General features: G+C 45.1%; 1 protein-coding gene and 1 pseudogene across 2 annotated transcripts; one reads left to right on the top strand and one right to left on the bottom strand.

The window, feature by feature from the left end:
• The first annotated feature begins 570 nt into the window (after positions 1-570).
• WNT5B (Wnt family member 5B) lies at positions 571-22,956 on the top strand. Of its 2 annotated transcripts, XM_011367812.2 has the most exons (5): positions 571-589; positions 11,256-11,401; positions 12,564-12,811; positions 17,487-17,779; positions 21,539-22,956. In XM_011367812.2, exons 2-5 carry the CDS (start codon positions 11,325-11,327, stop codon positions 21,995-21,997), a joined length of 1,077 nt encoding a protein of 358 aa, XP_011366114.2. In that variant the 5' UTR covers positions 571-589; positions 11,256-11,324; the 3' UTR covers positions 21,998-22,956. The 2 variants fall into 2 exon arrangements, with proteins under 2 accessions (XP_011366114.2, XP_011366116.1); XM_011367814.2 differs by lacking the exon at positions 571-589 and having other exon boundaries at positions 11,312-11,449.
• On the bottom strand, positions 7,844-7,952 carry LOC111744596 (annotated as a pseudogene).
• Positions 22,957-23,667: the final 711 nt, after the last annotated feature.

The raw sequence follows: 23,667 nt of genomic DNA, 5'->3' as shown, positions 1-23,667 counted from the left end.
TAAGATTTCCTCAGGTCCTTTAAAAATATACTTCAAAACAGGAACACATTTACTTGGTAGCACAAGTTACATTTTTATTCTCATTAGCCCATGGCATAGAGAGGGGTCATCAACCTGCCTGTGATGGAGGATCCAGCATTCCATTTATTTGCTTCATTCACTCTATTTAAACGAGGGAATTTGTGGAAGTGGGTGGCAGTTGCCTAGGTTAATATTTTCCCTCATATTACCAGTGAAAATAGATACTTGGAGAAAGGTGAGAGCATCCAGACAGCTTTCTCTAAACTCTCTCAAACCGTTCAAACTGTGGCTGCCGTGCTGCTAAAATAATTTCCTATACCACACTGATCCGTGGCCATATGTTTCTGCCTTTTTTTCCTAGAGCATCTTTTGAAATTATTTTAATTTATTAGGATTCGGGAGAAGGAAAAATTCCTCTTTCTTCTCTTCTGCACAGGATAAGACTTCCGATGAAGTTTTGCTTGGTACCCAAGGAGAAAACTGTGCTTTTGCACATAAGATGAGGAGGAGTCAGCTGGGATCTGCCACTTCTGGGAACCGCACAGGGACCTGGCGTCTTGGGGTTCAGGTCTGCTTGCTCTGTGGGATTTGCTTAGCAGGGTATGAGTTGGCTATTTCTCGAGGCACTGGGAGCTAGAGACTTGGGAATCATTTTTCTCTGAACATCAAGAACCAGATTTTAGTGTGGCAGTCTTAGGATCTATTTCTGTGTCCCTGCTACTCGGCACTGTAATTGGGTCGGTTTTGCTCTACACTTCCCAAATCCCTAAAAATTTATTCCTGTGAATGGCAGACACATATTGAGGAAGGGCAATTTGCATATTTCTTGAAGGCCAGAATTAAAATCTCATCCCTCCTTACCCATCCTTTATCTCCCCTTTATCCCCCATCCCCAAGGCATTCTCATTCCTGCAAGCTAGAGAAACCCAGCGAGAAAAGACGGTCTATTTGAGAGATCAGAGCGCCTGCAAAGTGATGTATGTGGTGGAAGCTAGGATATCTTCTCAAAAAAAACCACTTTTTTAATTTTCATCTCTACCAACTGTCAGAAAGTAGATCACACAAAGAAATGCTATGCCTTAGGGCTAAGAGGATTCATTGAGCAAAGCTTGGAAGGAAGAACGAGGGAGACTTAGAGACCGAGAGAAACCCTTGGGAGAAATAATTAAGGCTGGCAGGGAAAGGCTCTGTTAATTGAGCTGAGAAGAAAGATGAGCATCTGGGGATTCTTTTAAAAGGTTATGGAATTTTCTGATAGAGTCTTGGGTATATCATGGCATTAACCTTTGGTCGCTACTTCAAATATAGTTTTAAGGGAGGAAAATGAATTTTTATCTATGAAAAAAATCATATAAGAGAAACAGCTAGCTACAGAATAAAATAGTAATACTTGGTTAAAGAAAAAAAAGTAGTGAGACAGAAGGTGGTTTCGCCAGGTCCTCGTTTCCTGGTGTGGGAAGAGAAGAAACAAAATGCTGAGCTGCCTCCTGGCATGGTCCGGGCAGCTGCCGTTTCATGTGTAGTAAATCGGGGCCTCGCTCTGTATGAAGTACCCATGTGCTTTGTGTTGAACGCCCTTCCTCCCCACCAGCCCCTCCTGCTCTCAAATGGTTACCCCATGTGGCTGTCTCTGTACCTAAATTTTCTAAAACGCGTTTAAGGCAGAGGTTTCTTTTGGGGTATGAGGACTGTTTTTAAGCCCCCTGCAAAAGGACATGTGCCCCATGAGACTATAATCGTACTTTCCACTAGGATCCCCTCAGACCGTTTGGTATTAATTAGACATTTTCTTATTATAAAATGTTTTTGTGTGTGTGTGTGTATGTAATATAACATATACAGAAAACTGCATACAACATAAACGCACAACTTAAATTGTTACCCACATACCTATTACCCAGGTTAAGAAATAGAATGTTGAATGGCACTCCAGAAATTCCTCTTATGTCCTGTCCTCATCACAATCCCCTCTTCCACCTTTGAGGAAACCACTCTCCTTGCTATTCTTTTTAGCTTAACCATCTACGTGTGGATCCCTAGGCAATATAGTTTTGCTATACATGGAATTATAGTTTATATATTCTTTCGTGACAAGCTTCCTCTCAATATTATGTTTGTAAGTTTCATGCATGTTGTTGCATGTAACTGTAGTTTATTTATTTTCATTACTGTCTAGTATTTCACTGTATTAATATGTCACAATGAATTGGTCCAGCCATGATTGATGCATATGTGTATGTTGTTTCCAGCTAGAGGCTACTAGCAGTACTGCCATTCTTGATGTGTATCCTGGTGTATACTTGGGCGGATACTCCAGGAGAGTTGCTGCATTATCAGGAACAATTTTTAAGAAATGTAACAGCTTTCTTGAGATACAATTCACATGCCATACAATTCACCTGTTTAAAATGTACAATTAAATAATTTTTAATGTAGTCTTAGAGTTCTACAACCATCACCACAATCATCAGTAGCACTTTTAAATGAATTAGTATTTTATTAATTACAGGGGACTATATACATGTAGACTGTAAGAGTAGAAGTAGGTGGCCATATTTATTCATTCTAGAGTTGGTGCTTGGTTTGTATATGTTCTGTGGTCCTACGGCCCCCAGAAGTCTTTAGCCCCCAGGTAAGGAACCACTGGCTTAAGGCATTGATGTGTAGAAATTTGCCCTTAAAATACATATATGTTACTGGAAAGATTTAGTGCTTTAGTTCATTACATATTCTATGGATGGCTTTATGATAGTGATTCTCAAATTTTTATGGGCATTAGAATCACCTAGAGAGCTCGTTAGAACAGATCGCTAAGCATCACCCTCCGAATTTTAGAGTCAATAGGTCAGGGTGGAGCTTGAGAATTTGTATATCTAATCAGTTTCCAAGTGATACTGATACTGTTAGTATGGGGACAATATTTTGAGAAACCTGGTTGCTGGCTATTACCTTGGAAATTAGAGTATCGAATATGGAAAGAATTCATTCAATCATTTAATAGATAAGAATAGGACAAAAGATGCACTTCTTTGGAGGGAAAAGAGAGCAATTGTAGTAGCTCAGAGTATGGCTGTAGGAATGGAGAGTGGAGAATAGATTTTTAAAATATTATGGAGAAAGGCAAGAGGCCTTGACAGTTGATTTGACTTGGAGGGTAAAAGAGAGGACAGAATCAAAAAGGACACCAAAATTTTAGGCCTGGATCAGGAAGAGAATTAGAGAACAGGGAATAACAAGGCTGCAAGGAAAGAGCGTAATCTGTATCTTAACTTCTGTACTTCTTGGCTCTCTAGGAAGACTGACTCAACCATCATTTCATGGTCAAAAGATGACTGATCCCCTATGCCTGTGGCCCCATTCCTGCAGTGATGCCCCCAGAAACTCATGGGAGTTTCCCTGGGCCATTGATATTGAATGCTCAGTGGGGATTCGAATCAGATTTCTACATAAAATTAATGACAAGAATGATTCTGAGAACATTGGAAATTACCAAAGTCCTTTATATATTGCAATATCTCCCCTACCCCTCCAAAAGCACCTTGAAATTTTCTTTGACCAAATACCATCTCTATATGAAGTCCTTCTTGCTCTTTTCCTCCTATTTAAAGCCTACACATTTTTCAAGGCCCTACTCCAATCCCACATCCTGGCTTTGATTGCTCCCTTGGACTCCTCAGGCACTTTGTGTGTCTTGCATTTCAGTGTAGGTTTTTCCTTTTCCCCCAGCTAGACCAAAGCACGTCAAGGAATAAGGTCTTAGACATTTTCACATTACTGTGTAATAAGCAGCATTAGAAGTTGAATAGCACTCATGTATTTGAGGAAAAGGTAGAGACAGCTGGGAACTGGAATCTCCAAAATCTCACTTAGCACCTGACAGTACATTCCCAAATAAGGAGATACATCAGGAGAGGCAGCTTTTTCGCTGGTCAGTGGCTGGGCCATATGGACGTGAAAGGAATCCTTTGTCTCCACGAGAGGCTGGCTTCAGTGGCTTTTCTCTTATATCCTTGAGAGCCAACGAGGGATGTTTTCTTCTTTCAATCAAGAAATATTTATTGAGCACCTACTAGGTACCCTGGGCCACTATCCTAACCCCTGAGAGAAAATGGTGAACAAGACTACTTGGGGAGTTTATGAGGAAAGAAGAACACAAATAAACAGATTAGCATGACAAATTATGCCATATTACACTAAATGCTGTGACAAAAATATGCAAGAAGCTAGAAAGAGAATGATGGAAGTGGGGGCCTTCTTTGGATTGGATGGAAAGTAGTAAGGCACAAAGGGGAGGAAAAGCGTGAGGGGTGGGTAAGGAAGTATATGTAGACAGTGTGGGGTTTCTGGAGCACAAAGGGAAAACCAAAACAGGATGGAAAAGTTGGCAGAGTCGGATTTGAAAGGCCTTGTGTAATGTGGTGAGGGGGTTTGACTTCATCCTTTAGGAGATGGGGAACCTTTGAAGGGTTTAAAGCAGAGAAGTCACATGGTCAAATTTGAGTGGTTTTTTTTTTTGGTTTTTTTTTTTATGGTGACATTGGTTAATAAAATCCAGTAAGTTTCAGCTGTACACTTTAACAGTGAGGCATATATATATTTACACTGTGTGTTCACCTCCCATAGTTAGATTTCTTTCTGTCACCACATATTTGACCCCCTGTATCCCATCTACCTCCTCCCTCCTCCCCCACCCCCTCTCCTCTGGTAACCACTAGTCTATTGTCCATGTCCATGAGTCTCTGTTTGTTTTTCCTGTTCATTTGTTGCTTTTAGGTTTATATCCCACACATAAGTGATATGTGATTTTCAACTTTTTCTGTCTGGCTTATTTTACTTAGCATTATTATCTCGAGGTTCGTTCATGTTGTCGCAAGTGGCGGTATTTCATCTCTTCTCATGGCTGAACAATTTGAGTTTTAAAAAGAGCTTTTTGAAAGCTGTATTCATCGAAAGGTACTACAGTTTTATGCCATCAAAGTAGGGTCTTCTCTTGATGAGGACATAGTCCCTTGGTCCATTTCTCCATTACAAGTGATCTATAATTTCTTCCCACTTTCTCCCCAAACTTTAACTTAATTTCTTCACATAACCACTTTGCTCCTCGCCTCTGCCTATATCTCATAAGCCCCGCCCACCATGCCAGGGTCCATCTTCCCAGACCATTATCTCTTGGCCTGGTTAGTCTTTTCCATCCCAACGTAAACATAAATACCAGCTTTCTAAAACTGTTACTCTATTTTAATTTCTCCAGCTTTAAGCAATCTGGCCTGTTCTCAATCCACATGTCATTTTGGTCGGGAGAAGTCAGGCTTTTTTCCTTCCACAAGACGTGTGTGTGTGTGTGTGTGTGTGTGTGTGTGTGTGTGTGTGTGTGTGTGTACTAGTAACTTTGCAGTCAGCCTGTTTTTTTAATAAGCATTGTTTTTCGTGTTACTTCCTATAAATCAGGATGTTGTTATCTGATTTACTGTTTTACTATTAGCAACCTTAGTAATATGGCAGTTCAGAGAGGGTGTTATGTTCAGCGACAGGGAGGAACTATCAAGTGGTTGATGTGTTTACCTGTGTTGGGGAAGAGTAGAAAGATCTGGATTCCAAGACTGAGTCTACCATTCAATTGCTGTTTGAGCAAGTTACTTAACTTCTTTACATCTTGGCTTCTCTATATTCAAAGTGAGGACAATAATAGCATGTACCACATAGAATACATAGAATTTTAGTGAGGATTAAATGAGAAAAATGGATGTAAAACACTTGGCTCAGTGCATGCAGTAGGTGCTCAATAAATATTCACTAATATTAGGTATTGTCACTGGTTATCAACCAGAAGTCAATTTACTACTGCCTAGCAAAACTATACTAGGCACATGGGACATAGACAGAAAGTAGAACAGGTAAATTTGTACCTGTAGGAAACTTTCAATTGCTGGAGAAGTAAGAAATGTATACAATTCCAAGGCAGCATGTCTTAGGGTAGCATAGACCAAATACCTATATTCGTAAATGCTAAGAAAGTCCCAAGTACGTGGAAGGATTTTCATGGCGTTGGATTAATTGAGGACAGCTTTATGGAGGAATCAAACCATGAACATGGACTTGAAAGTAGTTTAAGTTTTGGGTTGCTAGAGAGGAGAAAGCCTTTCTGGGATGAGATCAGAATGCGATCTTGGGGGGAGAGGGGAAGCCAGGCTTGTTCTAGGAGCAGGAGGAGTTTAGTTTCCCATACTGGGAGATTCAGGAAAAGGATGAGAGGGAAAATGAGGCCAGGTTGGGAAGTTTAGAATGGTTACAGAACTGGGAACCACTGTAAGTTTTCAAATGGACTGTCATGATATACAATTCATATTTTAAGAAAACGTGTTGCAGCTATGTGGGTTAGACCACAAAGAACTGTTCAGGTGTAAGGAGAGTGAGCACCTACTTGAAAATAGAGAAGCAAATGCATGAACCTGACACACCCTTTAGGAAGTATATGTCAAGATCCATAAAGAGTCTTTCTCTATTCTTTGTGGTGGTAGAAAAGAAGTGGCCAAGGGGAGAGAAGGCTGTGATGACAGCTCTGTCATTCCAGCTCCAACTCTACCTGCCCGACCCCCACGGAAACCATCCAATAGCAGGCAAATGCTTGACAGCAGTGCAGCCAGGAGTTCACAAAGGGAAGCATTTCTTTTCCAAAGACCACTGAGATTGTCTGCTTCACCAGGGATGTTAACGAAGTTGCAAATGGCAGTAGCTCTTCATTGGGTCATCTAGTAAGAATTAGCCAATGGCAATGGTTTATAGCAAATCTAGTATTTTGCTCCAGTTGTTTAACAATAAAATATTAAGTTTGTCCCTCAAGTAATATTCAGTTTTCTATTGAAAATTTCTCTTTTTGTGAGTAATCCTCTGTCTGGTATTACTTCTGGTAGTTATCACCCAGTGGTCTTTATTTATGGTCACATTTTGCCCAAAGTTAATGCCATTTGTCATTAAAAAAATATAACTTAAAAAAAAAGTCTTGGTTATTTCCTGGTATGTTTCTAGATGTGAGGGTGCCTGTCTGGGGCAGGGGGACAGGTATAGGATGGGACATCATTTTCTGTTGGATTTATAAGCTGCTTGAATGCTGCATACCCAATGGTTTTTGTGAGCAGAGCAGCTAAAGACCTTTTCAAGCCCTTGTCCTGTGGGTCAGGGTTTTCGGTGTAGGCACGGTCTGAAGTGTGTGTGGAAAGCGTTGAGATGCCCCTTTAACAGACTTGCTTAGATCTTAGCTCCACTTGTCCAAGTCTCTCTCCCTTGTCTCCTGTCCCTGTGCTGGATGGCCATGGCCCCCTAAGGGAATGAAAATTGGTGACTGAGTCCAACTAGAAAAAGGGAGAGAACCTGGAGCTCCTACTTTCAAGTATGTACCCCTTTGGTTGTGATGGTAAAGCTGGGCAGTGTCGTCTCCATAAGGACCCTGGGTGTGCCACAGAGGGGTCCGGGATGTGTAGCAGGGTTAGACCTCTGCTGCTTTCCATCTTCATAGTGGTTTGGAAAGAGGTAGAGAGGACAGATATTTCAGAGTGTAGCTTTCCTCAAGGACTCAAAATAAGGTAAGCTTTCACTCCTTATTCTTGATTCTTGTCCCCACTTTTTCTTATAGTAGTAGTCTGGACCTAACATGTACAATTGACCCTTGAACAAATATGGGTTTGAGTTGTACAGGTTCACTTATACATGGATTTTTTTTTCTCAAAAAATACTGTAAATGTATTTTCTCTTCCTTATGATTTTCTTTTATTTGTTTGTTTGTTTGTTTGTTTGTTTGTTTATTTATTTATTTATCTTTTTTTAATGCCTACAGTACCTGGTATTCCTAGGTGGCCTCCCATCCAAGTACTAACCAGGCCCGACCCTGCTTAGCTTCCAAGATCAGGAACATTCAGGGTGGCATAACTGTAGCCTTATGATTTTCTTAATAGCATTTTCTTTTCTCTAGCTCACTTTATTGTATGAATATAGTATATAACACATATAACATACAAAATGTGTGTTAATTGACTATTTATGCTATCAGTAAGACTTCCGGCTAACAGTAGGCTTTTAGTAGTTATGTTTGGGGGGGGTGTCAAAAATTACATGCAGATTTTTGACTGCATGGGGGTTTGGTACCCCTAAACCCCACCTTGTTCAAGGGTCAGTTGTATATTTATTTGTTCACTGCTGTATCTCTGGCACTTAGAGCAGTTACTGGTACCTAAAGGTCCCTAAGGCATATTTGATTAACGAATTTATTGGATAAATGAAAGACTGAATGAAGAAGCAGAGCAGATATGTTGGACCAGCCTACTCTGGCCCTCTGGAGGGGTCCTGCTGGAGAGTGTTGCATCAACCTCTGCAACCTCCTGCTCACTACCAAAGAAGAGAAACCCTAGATTTTCTCATACTCAGCTGTGTTTGGTGTGTCTAAAATGACTCTCACCTCTCTTAGGAAAGAGAAACTCTTCAGTTTTGGGGGGAAATCTGTAGTTATTACAAAGGCAGCGGAAGAAATTCTCTCTCCCTGCCTTTTGGATATTTACTAGATCTTTCTTGCCATGTGAAGAACAGCTTCCTCTGGTTGAGTCCTGCTATAAAACTCACCAGTGACCCACAAACAGGGCTTCTAATGTATCCTACTCATTAAGAACAAATCATCAGTTCCCACACAGCTTCCTTCCTCCTCTGTCCAACTGAGGTAAGAAGTTTCCATTCTGCCCATGCTAATGAAACCAATCTCCAACATTCAGCTTTCTCCTTCCAGCCCTGCACGAGGAAATCAAAGAACATAGATGAGGGCAGACGGCTGTCCTACTTTGGTTCTGTGACCACTCAGAGGAGTGGCTCACATCTGCCTGCCAAGAGAAGGTGCCGCACATCTGGAAGGCAGAGAAAGCAGCCACCACACATGCTACAGTCTTTTTTATTTTTTTTCTCTTTTTTTAAGTTTAAAAAAAATCTTTTCTAATGAGCTGAGAGTTTGATGGAAAGCACAGGATAGTGGGAACCGCTGCTGGGAGGGATCCTGTCTCCGTTTAGGTTTGGAAGGCACCCAGGGGACGAATTAGCAGCTCTTGGGAAATTTGGCCTTAGCTCGCCTGTCAGCCTGGCGCTGGAGAGTCAAAGCCACAGTGACCGTTAGCAGGCACTGCCTCCTGTCCTTGGATCAGAAAGAGTGGCCCCCCATAGTGGCCTCGGTTGAACCTAGGACCTGCAGAGCCAGAGAGATTTTACAGGGACCCAATGAAAGGGTGTCACAGAAGTGAGAGACGCAGTGTCAGGGGGGAATCCATGGGGATAAGAAGTGTCACCAGCTGGAGAAAACTCAGCTATCTGGCGTGGAAATGTGTGAGGATGTGTGTTGGGTGGAAGTAGGGGGTTTGGTGGTGGGGATGGCCATGCGGATGGGAGGGAGGGTGTGGGGAGGGATAAGGACCACAGGGAGAAGGGGCAACTCTGACTGGAGTCCCCAAGAAGCACTGGTAGGTGGAGCTGAGGATGTTTGGACAAGGAAACTCTTTGAAGCTTTTCTCTCCTCTTCCCTACTCTGGACCTGGTCCCCTCCCCTCCATAAAGCCATTAGCTTCTGGTGCCAGCCCTATCTCTGCTCCATCTCTCTTGGTTCCAGTCGGTGCATTCACAGACCTCCAGCCCTGAGGGACAGGGAGGATTTATGGGGGGTAGAGGTTAGAGGGGGAGGGGGCATCCTTTAGAGGAGGGGAGGTCTGTTAGGAAAGTAGCGTATGGGGAGTTGTTAGGCGACCGGCCAGAGACCCGATCATTTCCGAGCTGGCTCTGCATCACAAAGGAGAAGGAGCAAGTTTCTTCTTTGATCTGCCCCCTGCCGGCCCGCACACCTGCCTTTGGTGCCCCCCGCCCCAGCTAAGACCACAAGAAGAAAAGCCAAAAGGGGTGGGGACAGGCTGTGGCTCAGCTTCTCTGGATCCTACTCAGGCCACCTTCCTGTCTTGGTGGCCCCAGGACAAAAAATATCTGCCAGGCTGATGACCCAAAGCACCTGCCAACCCCTCCCGGAGAGCCCAGCGACCCAGAACTGTGGGGACAGCTCGGTGAGATGGGGGTGGGGGCTCTGGGAGCCGTGCGAGTGTGTGTTTGCGTGTGTAAGGTTGGAGGTGTAAAGGGATCGTGGGAAGAAGGCTCACTGGAGCTGTGGGGTCACGCCCTGGAAGGCAGCTAAGGGAGAAACGAGGTGAGGGTGAACCAGAGGGGGCGTGCTTTTATAGACTTGCTCCAGGATCCAGAAGCAAGATTTTCCATATGTTTTCAAGGGCTGAAGGAAAGGTGTTCTTGGGGGCTATAGGCACGGGCGGTAGTTAAAAAAAGCTGAAGCAAAGATGTGGGAGGCTCTCCTGCTACAAGGGAAGGGGTTGTGGCTCCTGGAAGACTCATCCTCAGCACAGACCTGTGAAGCAAGGGTTGCAGAGCAGGAGCTGGTGGTGCCCCCACTGCTGCTGTCTGTGCTGCTGGGACACAGGGCCCCTGAGCCCAGAGGATGGGCTGAGGGCCATCGAAGGTACTGCCCCAGCCACCAGAGCTTTAGGGGCCTGAGGTGGCTCTAGGGATTTTCCATTTATCAGAGAAGTTGCCTTGAGAAAGTGAAAAGTCCTCACCCTTCTCCCAACTATTATTCCCGGTAAACAATGGTCGGGATTTGGAAAACTTGTTTAGAGTGAGAAAGATACTGATTGAGAGTGAGAGGTTACAGACTGAAAGGGAAGACTCCTGTTTGGCCGGATGTCAGTCCAACTCACCAATTGTTTTTTAGCCCCACAAAAGAGAGCCTGGCACTCAGAGAGATCCAGCTCTGGCTGGAGTGAGAGGTAAAGGGAAGGGCGACGGGACATTTCTCGTTTCTGGAAGAGGGGCAGGTGTGCATTGCAACAGCTGAAGTTCTTCCTAAATGCTGCATAGAGCAACCTCTGTTCTTAAAGTGGTTTGCTTTCATTTTTTCTAGTTTCTCCGCTCATTGTTTCCTTTGGAATTAGGTCCCCGAATAGGGTCTTCACTGTTTGGAATAAGAGACAACGAGATAGTCAGTCCTATGGTGAGAAGATGAGCAATAGGAGATGGAGGTTGGAAAGAGGCCGAATTTCTTTGGAGGAGCAGAAAGTGGCGTTAGATCCATCTCAGAGCTCACTCTCCTGTCTCCTGGTCCTCTCCTATGTCACATTTCCACATTGATTCTCCCTTTGTTTCTGTTTTCTCAGGGTGCCCAGTTTTGGAAGCCGGCAGTCTCTGAGGTCTTCCCAGGACACTGGGGAGGGCTGAGGCTGACCATGCCCGGCCTGCTGCTGCTCGCTGCTGCATTGCTCTCCAGCTGGGCTCAGCTTCCAGCCGAAGCCAGCTCCTGGTGGTGAGTGAGAGGGGCTGAAGTCCTACTCTACAACCTACGCTTCCTTTGGTAATTGAAATGTGGAGAAGGTCACAATGTGTCGTGATCATTCCTTTATTTATAGGAATCCTACGGACCTCTTTTATCCCAGGAAAACTAGGACGGCCTTTTTCTCTCTCGAGCCCCCAGAAGTAAGGTTCCACAAGGATAAAAGATTAGTTCATTTGGCTTTTTCTCTAATCCTGTCTACATCCTCCTTTTTCTGGCTCTTCTTCCATTCCCATGGGTGACTAGAAATAACTCTTTTGTTGCTATTGGATTGATTGATTGATTGATTGATTGATTGATTTATCTCTCTATCTATCCATTCATTCATTCATTCGTTCATTTTGCTGGTGGGGGCAAGGAGAATAGAATTCCTGTTTTATAAGTCTGAAGACCAGATGAGGAATTCTGGGACCACGTGTGGCTTTTTTTTTGTATTTTTGAGACTATTGTAATTACCAAGTCAACATGGAAATGGCAGGTACTCACCACCTGTTTTGTACGGTCTGTGTCCTGCTCGCATTTTTACTCAGATGGCAAATGTATAGCCTTCTCATCTAACTTAACACTTTATTACATCTGGTGGATGATTAGCAAAAGGGAGAGCCCCTGAGTTGACAAAGAGTGTGTTAGGGGTTGTGAGGGTCAGATATGGAAGTGAAAACATTTAGAATATATTGTTACAGATGTAAATTTGATTCGATTTTAAAGACATAAGGGGAGTTCTATTTAAGGGGATTTATTGCTTTCCATCACATATCCTGCACTTGGGCCAAAGTGAATAAGTCATGGCTCTTTCTGCCCTCTGCCTCAGATGAATAACCTGCCCTCTCTGCCGCCTTCTCCTTCTGCCCCATATCCTTTAAGACCCAGCTCACACTCTGGCCATCTCTTTCTAACTTCTTCCCAGCTGTCTGATCACTCTGGATCCAGAAGCTCACGTTGTCTTAGGCATTTGACTTCTCGCGTGTCATCTGTGATTGTGCCTCAGTTTCCTCAATTTTCCTTTCCAAGCCCTTAGTACAGGGCCCTGTGCACAGAAAACACTCAGTAAATGTGTTGAATGAATGACTTACTGCTGCACACAGGCATTTGCTCACTCCTTGGCCTTTTTCCCCTTTCTGGATCACTGCTGTAGGTCGTTAGCTATGAACCCGGTGCAGAGACCTGAGATGTTCATCATCGGTGCCCAGCCTGTGTGCAGCCAGCTTCCTGGGCTCTCCCCTGGCCAGAGAAAGCTGTGCCAGTTGTACCAGGAGCACATGGCCTACATAGGGGAGGGAGCCAAGACAGGCATCAAGGAGTGCCAGTACCAGTTCCGGCAGAGGCGGTGGAACTGCAGCACCGTGGACAACACGTCTGTCTTTGGGAGGGTCATGCAGATAGGTAAGCGGCCACCAAGGCATGACTTGGCTAAAGGGACTCTGCTCACCTGGCCTGGGAGCAAGCATGCTCTCTCAGGGACAGGGAAGGCCCACCTGAATGTCTAAGTGGATTCTCTCAAGACTTGGAAGCGGTGTGCAAGGAGAGAGGGAGATGCACACAGGAAGTGCAGTCTCAGATGATGTGTTAGCCGCACAGCTCAGTGCTTCCAGCTTCACCCTGTCTGGGGCAGCCTGCATGTGACTCACTGGGAAGGGATTAGACCATCTGAGTTGAGTTAGAGTGAATTGGGAAACCCGCCCACCACCAGTGCCCTTTGTCTCAGTACAGGGCCTCCTCTGAGAACTTTGCGCTGAATGTCTGTAGGCTTTTTGCCTCTTCTACTTGGACCCTGAAGAGATCAGAAACTTTGGGCCAAATTAATGATAGCTGCCATTGACCTGACCCAGATCCATTCCTGGCTTTTCATCTGAAAGGGGGTGTATGTGAAAGTGAAGGAAGGAGACAGACAAGAAGAAAACGAGAGGGCCACCTCTTTCCAGATTCTTGTTCTCTCCCCTCTCTCACTCCTGGGCTAGGATTCTTTGGCCACCCTATTGCTTAGATGAGGTGTGATCTGGGGTCTAATTGTTTTAGGTCCTTTTGAAATGCAATTCTCCTCTCCCTTGCAAGAAATTGAGAAATCCGGCCCTGTTCTACTGGGTCTTATCCCCAGAGTCATAAAAGGAAGGTGTTAGAGCACTGTATTCCCTGTCTCACATTCCCTCAAAACATGTTCTTCTCAAAAGGCAATGGACATTCTGGAGTTGCTAGAGGCTGGGGTTTTGCCAATGATTTTAGCAGCAGAGGAGTTAAGGAGTTGAGATCCGTGCTCCTCTGTTATAGATACTTGGAAGGGCCCCTTCCTCTCCTGACCTTGTTCCCCTACCTCCCCTGCCCCAGAATGAGCAGTAAGGACCAAGGTAAAGTACACTTTGAGCCACGCTTCTCTCTTTCTTCCTTTGATATCAACTCAAGGTCCATAAAAGGAGTGCTCGTGTGTCCCCATGATAGTCTTACTGGGCGGCTTTCCCAAAAGAATGGACCTGGGGGTTAGGTGGGACACTTCTTCCTAATTTATCAATTCTTCTCAAATACACTGTGTATCTGTCCCTTCTTCCTGATAAAAGTCTTGGTCGGTAGCATCCCCTGCCCTGGGGAGGACGCTAGGATGGCCCGTAGAGAGAGGCACCCCTGATCGCTTTAAGGGAACAACCTAATGTATGCCCGACGTTGGCTAGAACCTTTCCATGTGTCGTTTCGTTAGAGTGAAGGCTCAAAAAGTGAGGCTTTACTTTAGAAAGAAAAGGGTTATCAGGAATAGAAACTCCGCTGGGTACAGATTTGCATGGTGGAATGACTTGTGAAAGCAGACCCCATTCTGTACCCTACTCTGTTACAAATGGAACCCTCCTGTTTGCTTTATTTTCACTGTAACCTTTTTGAAGCTTCCCTGAGGGTTTGTGCTACCTGGGTAGCTGTCCTCCATTCCTTCCCCTGGGCCCAGATAGCTAGCTCCTGGTGAGTCCTCTTACTGCTGCTATCTTATGTGTAACTTTAAGATTCCCTCCTTCTTTGGATCGGCTGCAAAAGTTCACCACCAGAGGGCAGCAGAGCAGCTCAGAGGGAGCTATTGGCGCTTCACCCAGCCTCCACCCAGAGGAGCATGGAGGCATGGTAGTTGGAACAGAGAGGGCATGATATTGCCCTGCTGTCTGTCTCCTGTTGTCCTACTAGAGCAGGGTCTCTCTAGTATCTCGTTGGCTGCTGGTTTATTAGCCTTCATCCTTGAGATGGTTTGAGCTTCCACTCTGAACTGTTTTATATATACAAACCCCTCCCCTCCTCTGCATTGCTTATCCATTCTGAAACCCCAGGTTATTTCTTGCTCGCTGAGAGTAGCACCAGAAGTCTGCACCTACCAGGCTTACCAAAGACCCAAATGCTGCCCCATAAAGGCAGAGCTACTTGCACCTAAGGCCTAATGATGTCCTTGACCAAAACAGGCAGAATGATTTTAAAGGACAGCTAATTCACCTGAGGACAGATTGGGATTCCAAACCATGCTGATAGGCGACAACCTTCAGAGCACATAATATCTGCGGTATTTTGCTCAGCTGCAGGTACACTATTTTAAAAGGCAATTCTGGGAGAGGTGATTCAGCTCTGAATAGCATTTTTGCTAAAGAAAGGAAGAAGAAATCAGGCATATGTAGGTTGGAAAAGAGAACACATAAAAGGCATATTAGTTGTTTTCAAATACTGAAGGGCCGTCAGAGGGAGAAAGGATTAGCCAGTGTATCTCCAGCAGTCGGAAGTTATAAGGAGTCTTATTTAAGCTTAATACAAGAAAGAACGTTCTGGTGATTTAGAGCCATTAGGAAAAGATGGAATGGGTTGCCTTGAGAACCCAACCTGCTTCCCTGAGGAATGTTGTAAAAGGAATGCTTACAGTGGGTGGAATGTGGATCTGGGCTGCAGCTTCAGAGACTCCTTCCTGCCCCAGGATGCCAGGTCACGGGGCTGAGGCCCCATTTTAGGATGACTTCAGGCATGACTCCCTTCCTGCTAAGAGCCTCTTGGCTATCTTACCATCCTGGGGGCTCTTACTCATAACATGACTCTTTTAAACCAGATAGACCCTGGTCTCTGGCAGTAGTTCAGCACCGACTCTAACGTCAAGCCAGAGGGCTGAATCATGAGTGTGATTTCCTGTATCATCTGGGTTTTTCTTGGGCTGCTCCTAGCCCATGACTGACCAGAAGCCGACCCCTGGTTAGTTAAGAAAAACTGCTTTGCCCAGTGTGATCTTGTTATAAACTTCACTATGTCAAAAAGTAAGGTAAGGTGGGAGATCACGCTAGACCTATTAATGATTGCAGACTGCTTTTCTCTCCACCTGCCAAGACAGAATTGTGGGATGTCTACTTCTGACTATGGAGATGCAGGACAGAAGAAAATGGAGAGCAGAATATTCTGCCTGGTTTAATAGGTCTGGGTTGAATCTCAGTTTCATGCTAAGAACCACTCCCTCCCTTTCATTCCTGAGCCCAAATGAGTGTTATTTATTATTAGAGCTTTATGGAAACTTCATGTACCATTACAGTTCACCATTTAAGAGTGTACAGTTCAGTGTATATTCACAACTGTGCAGCCAGCACCACTGTCTGATTCCAGAACATTTTCATAACCCTATAAAGAAACTGCATACCCATTACTGATCACTCTCCCTTTCTCCTCCATTTCTCCCCAAACCCTAGGTAACCACTGATCTTTCTGTCTCTATGAATTATCATATTATGGACATTTCATATAAATAGAATCATATAATATGTGGCCTTTTATATCAGTTTCAATACAGATACAAAATGCTAAGTGGTTCACTTAATATAATAAGTTCAAGGTTCATCCACGTTGTAGCATGTACCAGTACTTTATTACTTTTTATGGCTGAATAATATTCCATTGTATGGATTATACCACCTTTTGTTTACCCATTCATCTGCTGATGGACAAAATGGACTCTTTCCTCTTTTTGACTATTATGAATAATTCTTCAGTGAACATTCATGTATAAGCTTGTGTGTGGACATTAGGTTTTCATTTATTTTGGATATATTCTTAGGAGTAGAACTGCTGGGTCATGTGGTAATTCTATGTTTAACCTTTTGAGGAGCTACCAGACTGTTTTCCAAAGCAGCTGCACCATTTAACATTCCCACCAGCAGTACATGAGGGTTCTAGTTTTTCTTTATTCTTGCCAACTTGTCATTCATTGTCTTTTTTATTATTGCCATCCTCGTGGGTGTGAAGTGGTATGTCATTGTGATTTTGATTTGCATTTCACTGGTGGCTGAGTATTATTTTTTATAAAAATTTTTTGAAGTAGAGCATATGTCATGTGAGTTTTTAAGTGGTTCACTATAGCAATAAAGAGGAACACAGTTTGGATTTTCTACTAGAAATGATCTGGATTTTTGGTGAGACCATGCTGAGCATCCCATAGTTGTGGTTCCCAATGCTCTGGAGTTGGGAGGCAGTGTGGACCCCATGGAAGACAGGGAGGCAGCACAATGATCCTGGACATAGTGATTCTAGTCCACTTTCTACTCCTGGTCTCCGCCGCACTGTCTAGCTCAATAATGGCAGCAATAAAAAGACAGATATATATGGCTCATCGAGTGGTGAAAATTTGGCATCTGTGAGGGAGAGATTTTTGTGAGGCGAGAGTCCTGCTCTTGGTCCATGATTTCTACGCAGTCTCATTCTGTTTGACTCGTGTGTTCCCTAAATTCTCTAAATTCCCTAATGCCCGCTCTCCCCTTCATTTTGGTCTTCTTCCTAAAAATCTACTGTCACGTAAGCTTCTCTGGAATGGGTGTTAGTGTGGGCCAGGGCTGGAGGGAGTCATTCAGTCTGGTACGTCCACAAGGCAGAGGAGGCAAAGCAGCTTGTAATCAAGAGAAGTTTCGAACCATCGAGGCCATGGGAAGTGAAAGGCATGCCCTCCTGGCCTTGTTTCCCATCCTGGGAGTGTGACGGCTGAAGCGACGGTGTGGGTCTGGAGGAGCCTGAGGGAAAGGAAAGACTCCTCTAGAGCGCTGCCCTCCTTCACCACCCCTCTTGCCTTCTCTTGCAGGGAGCCGTGAGACCGCCTTCACCTATGCAGTAAGCGCAGCGGGGGTGGTGAACGCCATCAGCCGGGCTTGCCGAGAGGGCGAGCTCTCCACATGTGGCTGTAGCCGGACAGCACGGCCCAAAGACCTTCCCCGGGACTGGCTGTGGGGTGGCTGTGGGGACAACGTGGAGTATGGCTACCGCTTTGCTAAGGAGTTTGTGGATGCCCGGGAGCGGGAGAAGAACTTTGCCAAGGGATCGGAGGAGCAGGGCCGGGTGCTCATGAACCTGCAGAACAACGAGGCGGGTCGAAGGGTAAGCTGGACCCTACCCCACCCTGCCCCATCCCCCCACACTCCGCATGCACCACAGACCACCTAGTCTGTCCCTGGGTGTCTCAGGCTGTCCCTGAACTCTGTGCCCTGGCCTGGCCATCGAGGAAGGGGGTTAGCCTGACTAGGGAGATTCTTCCCTCAGCTGCTGGCCTAGATGCCCATGTTATTGAATTAATCCTTTTGAAAGGTTCCATTCAAATGTTGGTTCATTGATGATTTGGTAGCTCAGCATGAATATATTTTTACAAAGGTGTTTAAATATCACCTTTTAAAAACTTTTAGAAATTAAGTTCTGTTTCATAGGAGTACATAGCAAATAAATGGGATCGGAAGTGTGTTTTACATGAATCGGCACCTTGCGATGTTGGCTTGGTAAAATGTGGTACTCTAGTGCGAACAGTGTGATGTCGAGTAGAAATTAGAATTGGTCAGTTGCCCAGTGTCTTCCTTACATATCATATATCCCGAGGCCAATGTTTTTAGCCACGTATAGGAGGGTGGTGTGAGGGGTTCTGGTTGGTGCTCTGAACGGTGGTTGTTAATGGTACAAACTGGGGCAGAGAGACCAGAACTGTCTTAGGTGACCACCCTGAGGGCACCTGGGGGACTGTCTCAGTCTCCAGGACTTTCCCTCTGTTCAGCAGTCCATTTGCCAGTCTTCTGGTGTCTAACCATGAGGAATAGGGAGAGATTGGTGAAAAAGGTTAAGGTCTTCACTTTATCTCCTGAATGCCCAAATTTTATCCATTTTTCAAGATCCCAGTTCAAATACCACCTACTCCTTCAACTCTTTCCCATCCCCTATAGGTAGTAGTGTCTGCATCAGAACTGCAGTAGAGCATTTGTCCTCCTGAAGTATGGCTTACTCTACCTCATCTTATAGGCTGTAGGGACAGGGGTCACCATGTGTGCTTCTTTGCAACAACTCTCACCGTGCTTTACATGGGTGGGAGCATGTGAATATGCAGACAGAAGTTCCCATATTGCTTCCTAGCGAGAGGTCAAATTCATGGAAGGCTGTTTCCTGTCTCTGCTCTGAGCTGTCCTTGGGGCATTGTGACAGATGTGGAGGTGACTAGGCATTCATCCTAATCTGGGCGCCATTTCGATCACAGTCTTGACCCCACTTCTGCTGGCTCCTCATTTTATTGCCCTTAATTGTTTGTTTGTTTGTACTGGCCCTTATCTTGGCAGCACCTTCCCTTCCATCTGCCTTGTTTCTCGCTTACACGCCTTCCCCTGTCTGTCTCCCTATCTTTGGGCCCCCCTTCCTCCAGTTCCACACCTCTTCCAGAGCCCTTTATCTCTCCCTTTGCCTCTGTCTCCTCCAGGTTGGGCATTCTTGTCCCTCCATTTTTTATTCCCTCTCCAAGGAACAGGCCTTGGCCATCAATCACCATCTGAGGCCAGAGCTATTCAACCTCCCACCTCCTCACACCTGCACAAAAAGGTCCTCAGGAAGGACTAAATGGTGGCAGGGATTGAAAATTTTCTGGACTAGTATTTTGCAACCGGATTGTTTTTAAAACAAAATATCTGGGATTTGACATCTTGCCCACAGAGTAAATCTTGGGCATACTTTGCAAGAAATTTCTCTTGGCCTTTAAGAGTTTCTAGTAACTCCATTTTAGATATTGATGGCAAGGGCAGTGGGTTGATACTGCCTTGTCACTCAAGGGCTTCTAAGCATGTCCAGATAAAAGCCGCTTAATCCTTGTGAGAGTCCTTTCGGTTACCAAGCTCAGTTACACCATTAGATAGAAATGGAAGAAGGACTAGAGAGGGGTTTGCCGGGGGCAAGATGTAGAACTAGAAAAAAATTTTTTTAAACATTTGATTGCTTTTTCAGTTAGCAGAAAGGGCAAAAAATTAGGGTTCTATGCTCCGCCCCTTCTCCTATAAGAGGAACTTGTATATATTATCGATCATAAAGTATTTTAAAGTACAAATATTATGTCTCTACGCTGTCCATACAATATCTTTCTTCCCAGAGGAAGGATGGGAGGAATGTCTAAATAGTGAGGGTCGACGACACTCTTCCTCTTGGATGTTTTACTAAAATTCCTATCCTTACTCTGTGAGGTCTCGCTTTGACTCTTTCCCCCCAAATCTCCCTAAGTGTTTGTTCCCAGTGGAGATGCTTATCCTGTTCCCTTAGTCACTTAACGGCAAGGTACACAGTTTTAGGCCCTTAATGCTTCCTCCTTCCAGCAACGCCAGATGCCCGACATCCCTGTCTAAACCAAGAACCATTTCCAGAGGAATGTCAGGCTCCAGCTCAGACCTGGGGATTTGTGCCAGAAGAATAATTGCAGGCTCTGTCTTTGAAGTGCCTGTTGGAATGGGGGTGTCGGTTCCTTTATGCCTTGAGCCTGGAGCTGCCAGCCAAGTGTTGGTGCATTTAACCTCAGGGAGAAGCTTGCCTTCTTTCTCCACCCTAAGCTGTTTTTAAGCCCCAAGACTAGATTACAGAAGTGCTACACATTCTGAGACCCTTCTGGGTGGCCCTAAACAGGTTATTGAGGCTTTCTAGTGCTTCAGTTTTTTCCACCATAAAATAATGGAAATAATTCCACACCAGAAAAAAAATCAGGAAACATTTTGACAAGAGTTATATGAGCCGATGATGGTTAAGCTATTTCTTGCACCTGCAGTGATCTCTGCATAGTGCTGAATAAAGACACAGTCTGGGGACTCTTGAAAAGAAATCTGAGAAAAACTCTTGAAAAACGCGTCCCTACTCAGTTGGTGACAATGGCTGTGGCATAAGAAAATGTTCTGCAGTGGGCTTGCATTTTTATCCTGCCATCTGCACTTCTGGGCCTGCTGCCAGGGTTATTTGCCACAATGCATCAGTATGCTTTCATTGAAAAGCACTTTGTAAGCAGCTTTCTGGTCTACTCTTGCTTTTACATTTTGATTTGGGATAACTCAAGTTCAAATCCACTCCACATCATTGTGGTTCAGTGACTTCTGGGGTGGATTTGTTTTCAAATGCATCACCCCTATAGGTAGGCCCACCGGCTTGCTCTTACTTTGCATGGGCCTCGGCCCTCTACCTCCACACTCACATCCTCTCCCAGGGGAGTCAGGGAGTGCTGGGATAGAAGAAAGTAGTCTTGCTCACAGATATAATGTGGTTTATTGTGAGGCAACGGATGACTATCGATTTAATGACCAATGTTAACACAGAAAAGGGGACTATTTAATTCTTAGGGGATTTGGCAGAATCAAGAGAGCTTTGGCTAACTGGGGCCACGCCAACAGTTTCTGTTACAGGCTTGTGATTTGACTGGATTCTTTTTCTGACTTGTGCTCCACACCGTGTAAAAGCTGTACACATTTTGCTGGATTTTATTTGCTTGTTTGGGCCTTTGATCATGATAGAAATATCTCTCCCCGCCCCCCCCTCGATGGTAAAGATGACACATTTAGTGTAATAATTTCAAGTAATAAGAAACAGTAAAGTAGAAAGTACAAGTGCCCCAAATGTCATCCTTGTAGCTGATCAAACTTATTGCATTTCCTCCCCAGCATTTTCCTTTGCAGTGTTCCCTTTATCTGCTTTCAACCTGAGTGACTGAGGATCCTGGAAAGATCTTTGTCTACATTTGAAAAACTACCTGCCCCTCCCCATATTAGCTCTCTGCTATACATGGCCTGTGGCCACTCAAGCTACCCTCTTGTCATCTCCCATCAGGGACACTCCTTCTTATTCACTTCTTTCCCCTCCCCCCAGGCTGTGTATAAGATGGCAGACGTAGCTTGCAAATGCCATGGCGTCTCGGGGTCCTGCAGCCTCAAGACCTGCTGGCTCCAGCTGGCTGAGTTCCGCAAGGTGGGGGACCAGCTGAAGGAGAAGTATGACAGCGCTGCCGCCATGCGCATCACCCGCAAAGGCAAGCTGGAGCTCGTCAACAGCCGCTTCAACCAGCCCACCCCTGAGGACCTGGTGTACGTGGACCCCAGCCCTGACTACTGCCTGCGCAACGAGACCACGGGCTCCCTGGGCACCCAGGGCCGCCTCTGCAACAAGACCTCGGAGGGCATGGATGGCTGCGAGCTCATGTGCTGTGGCCGTGGCTACGACCAGTTCAAGAGCGTCCAGGTGGAGCGCTGCCACTGCAAGTTCCACTGGTGCTGCTTCGTCAAGTGCAAGAAGTGTACGGAGATCGTCGACCAGTATGTCTGTAAATAGCTGGGGGGTTCCCACCCTCCTGGCCCTCTTCTCCACTCTGCCTCACAGAAGTTTATATTATATAAATCTATAAAAATATATTTTATATTTGTATAAATGAATGGATGGGTGATAAATAATTAAAAGAAGAAAATGGAAAGGAAAAGCTTATTTAAGAGACGCTGGAGATCTCTGAGGATTGGACTTTGCTGGTTCTCAACTCCCAGTGGGTGGGACAAAGGTCTTTTTTTCCCTCCCTCTGGTGGGAACTCTCAGGATGTAGGGACTTGAAAACCTTCGCTGTCTATGGCCTGGAGAGAGGCGGTGCTTAGATGGAGAAGATGATTTTGTCTGAAAGTCTGGAGTCTTTGCTAGGTAGATGGCTGCCCCGTAACCCCAGCCAATGGGCCAAGAGGCCCCGAGGAAAGTGACAGGAACTCAGCCTAAACCTTGAAGTCTTCAGAATCTTGCCCAGAATATTGATTGGTTCTGTGAGAGGCCCGGTGCCTTCCTACTTTTTTACTTGTGTGCATATTTGCCGAATCCTTTACAGAAATGAGGCGGGGTCCGATGTCATCTCTGTCCGGTGACTACAAAAGACCTGCACCTCCCCAGACTCCTGGCCCTGTCTTACCAATGAGAATTACTCTTCTTCCACAGTTCACTAGCTCCTGCCAGAAGTTCCGTGCACCAGGAGGAAAGGAGGTCATTTGGCCTGCCGTGTTAGGAAAGACACGAACTGAATATTTGTGCCTGAGCTGCAGAAAGCCAGGCGCATAACTGGACTGAGTGAACATTGCACTGTGCTCCCACACAGGGAGAAGAAACTTGTGATGCTGCTGCTGTCACTTCCTCCATCAAGGGAGGCCTCACGAACAACAGGATGCATAGCTAGGTCGGGCTCGGCTGGCCTGCTGTGGTCTCTTCATCTCTGCCCCACATGTACAGTTTCTCTCTGACATTAAATACCCTTTACTGAAGTTTCTTTCCCTTTCCTTATTTGGACACACGATTAGCTTTCACGAGTCTCCTCTGATTTTTTACCTAATCCCTAGAACCCTGCTACAGGGTACATATATGGAAGAGGGTAAGGAAATTGAGATTTTCAGAGCTCTAGTTTGGTGATTAGAGACAAGACAGGAGAACTTATGAGAATTGAATAAGATAATGTATTTAAATGCTGTCCTCAAGGGCTAAATACTCTTCAAATGGTAAGTATTAACATTACTATTTGTTATGCACAAAAGAATTCAGAGATTTAAGTTGAAACCTTACATTTGCCTTCCCCTTTCCCTTCTTCCTCCATTCACAGCCTATCACATTCACCCTGGTTTGTTTACTGGGTCCTTGGTAGAAGCACAGGTGAGGGTGATGCTCTCTGCAGGCTCCTCTCTATCGCCAACTCCAGTTTTGGACTCCAGTAGCTGGGGCCAGGAGAGAGAGTGAGGCAGAGCTCAGGGATCTAGGAAGGGAGATGTCATAGCCTAGAAAATGGGGAAGGAGTTACTGGGAGAGACACTGGTCCAGGCTGCACTGGACTGACCAGCTTGCAGGTGAGCCAGTAACTACATAAAGACACTGGTTTTATTCTAGAAACATTTGGGAGGAAATAATGAAATTATGGAATTAACTTGGGTTATAATGAGTAAATGATATTGCAAAAACAATCTAAAAGAGATTCTGCCTGAGGG

The sequence above is a fragment of the Pteropus vampyrus genome, unplaced genomic scaffold (assembly GCF_000151845.1).
Source record: "Pteropus vampyrus isolate Shadow unplaced genomic scaffold, Pvam_2.0 Scaffold137, whole genome shotgun sequence".
NCBI lineage: Eukaryota > Metazoa > Chordata > Mammalia > Chiroptera > Pteropodidae > Pteropus > Pteropus vampyrus.
The sequence above is the reverse complement of the archived record's forward strand: the minus strand, read 5'-3'. Positions and strand labels throughout refer to the sequence as shown.

Bases quoted from the DNA above. Each gene is read 5' to 3' on its own strand.
- WNT5B (XM_011367812.2), top strand. From the start codon at position 11,325: ATGCCCGGCCTGCTGCTGCTCGCTGCTGCATTGCTCTCCAGCTGGGCT. The intron at 12,812-17,486 runs GTAAGCGGCCAC...CTTCTCTTGCAG, and splicing joins TGGGAGGGTCATGCAGATAG to GGAGCCGTGAGACCGCCTTC. The intron at 17,780-21,538 runs GTAAGCTGGACC...CCCTCCCCCCAG, and splicing joins ACAACGAGGCGGGTCGAAGG to GCTGTGTATAAGATGGCAGA.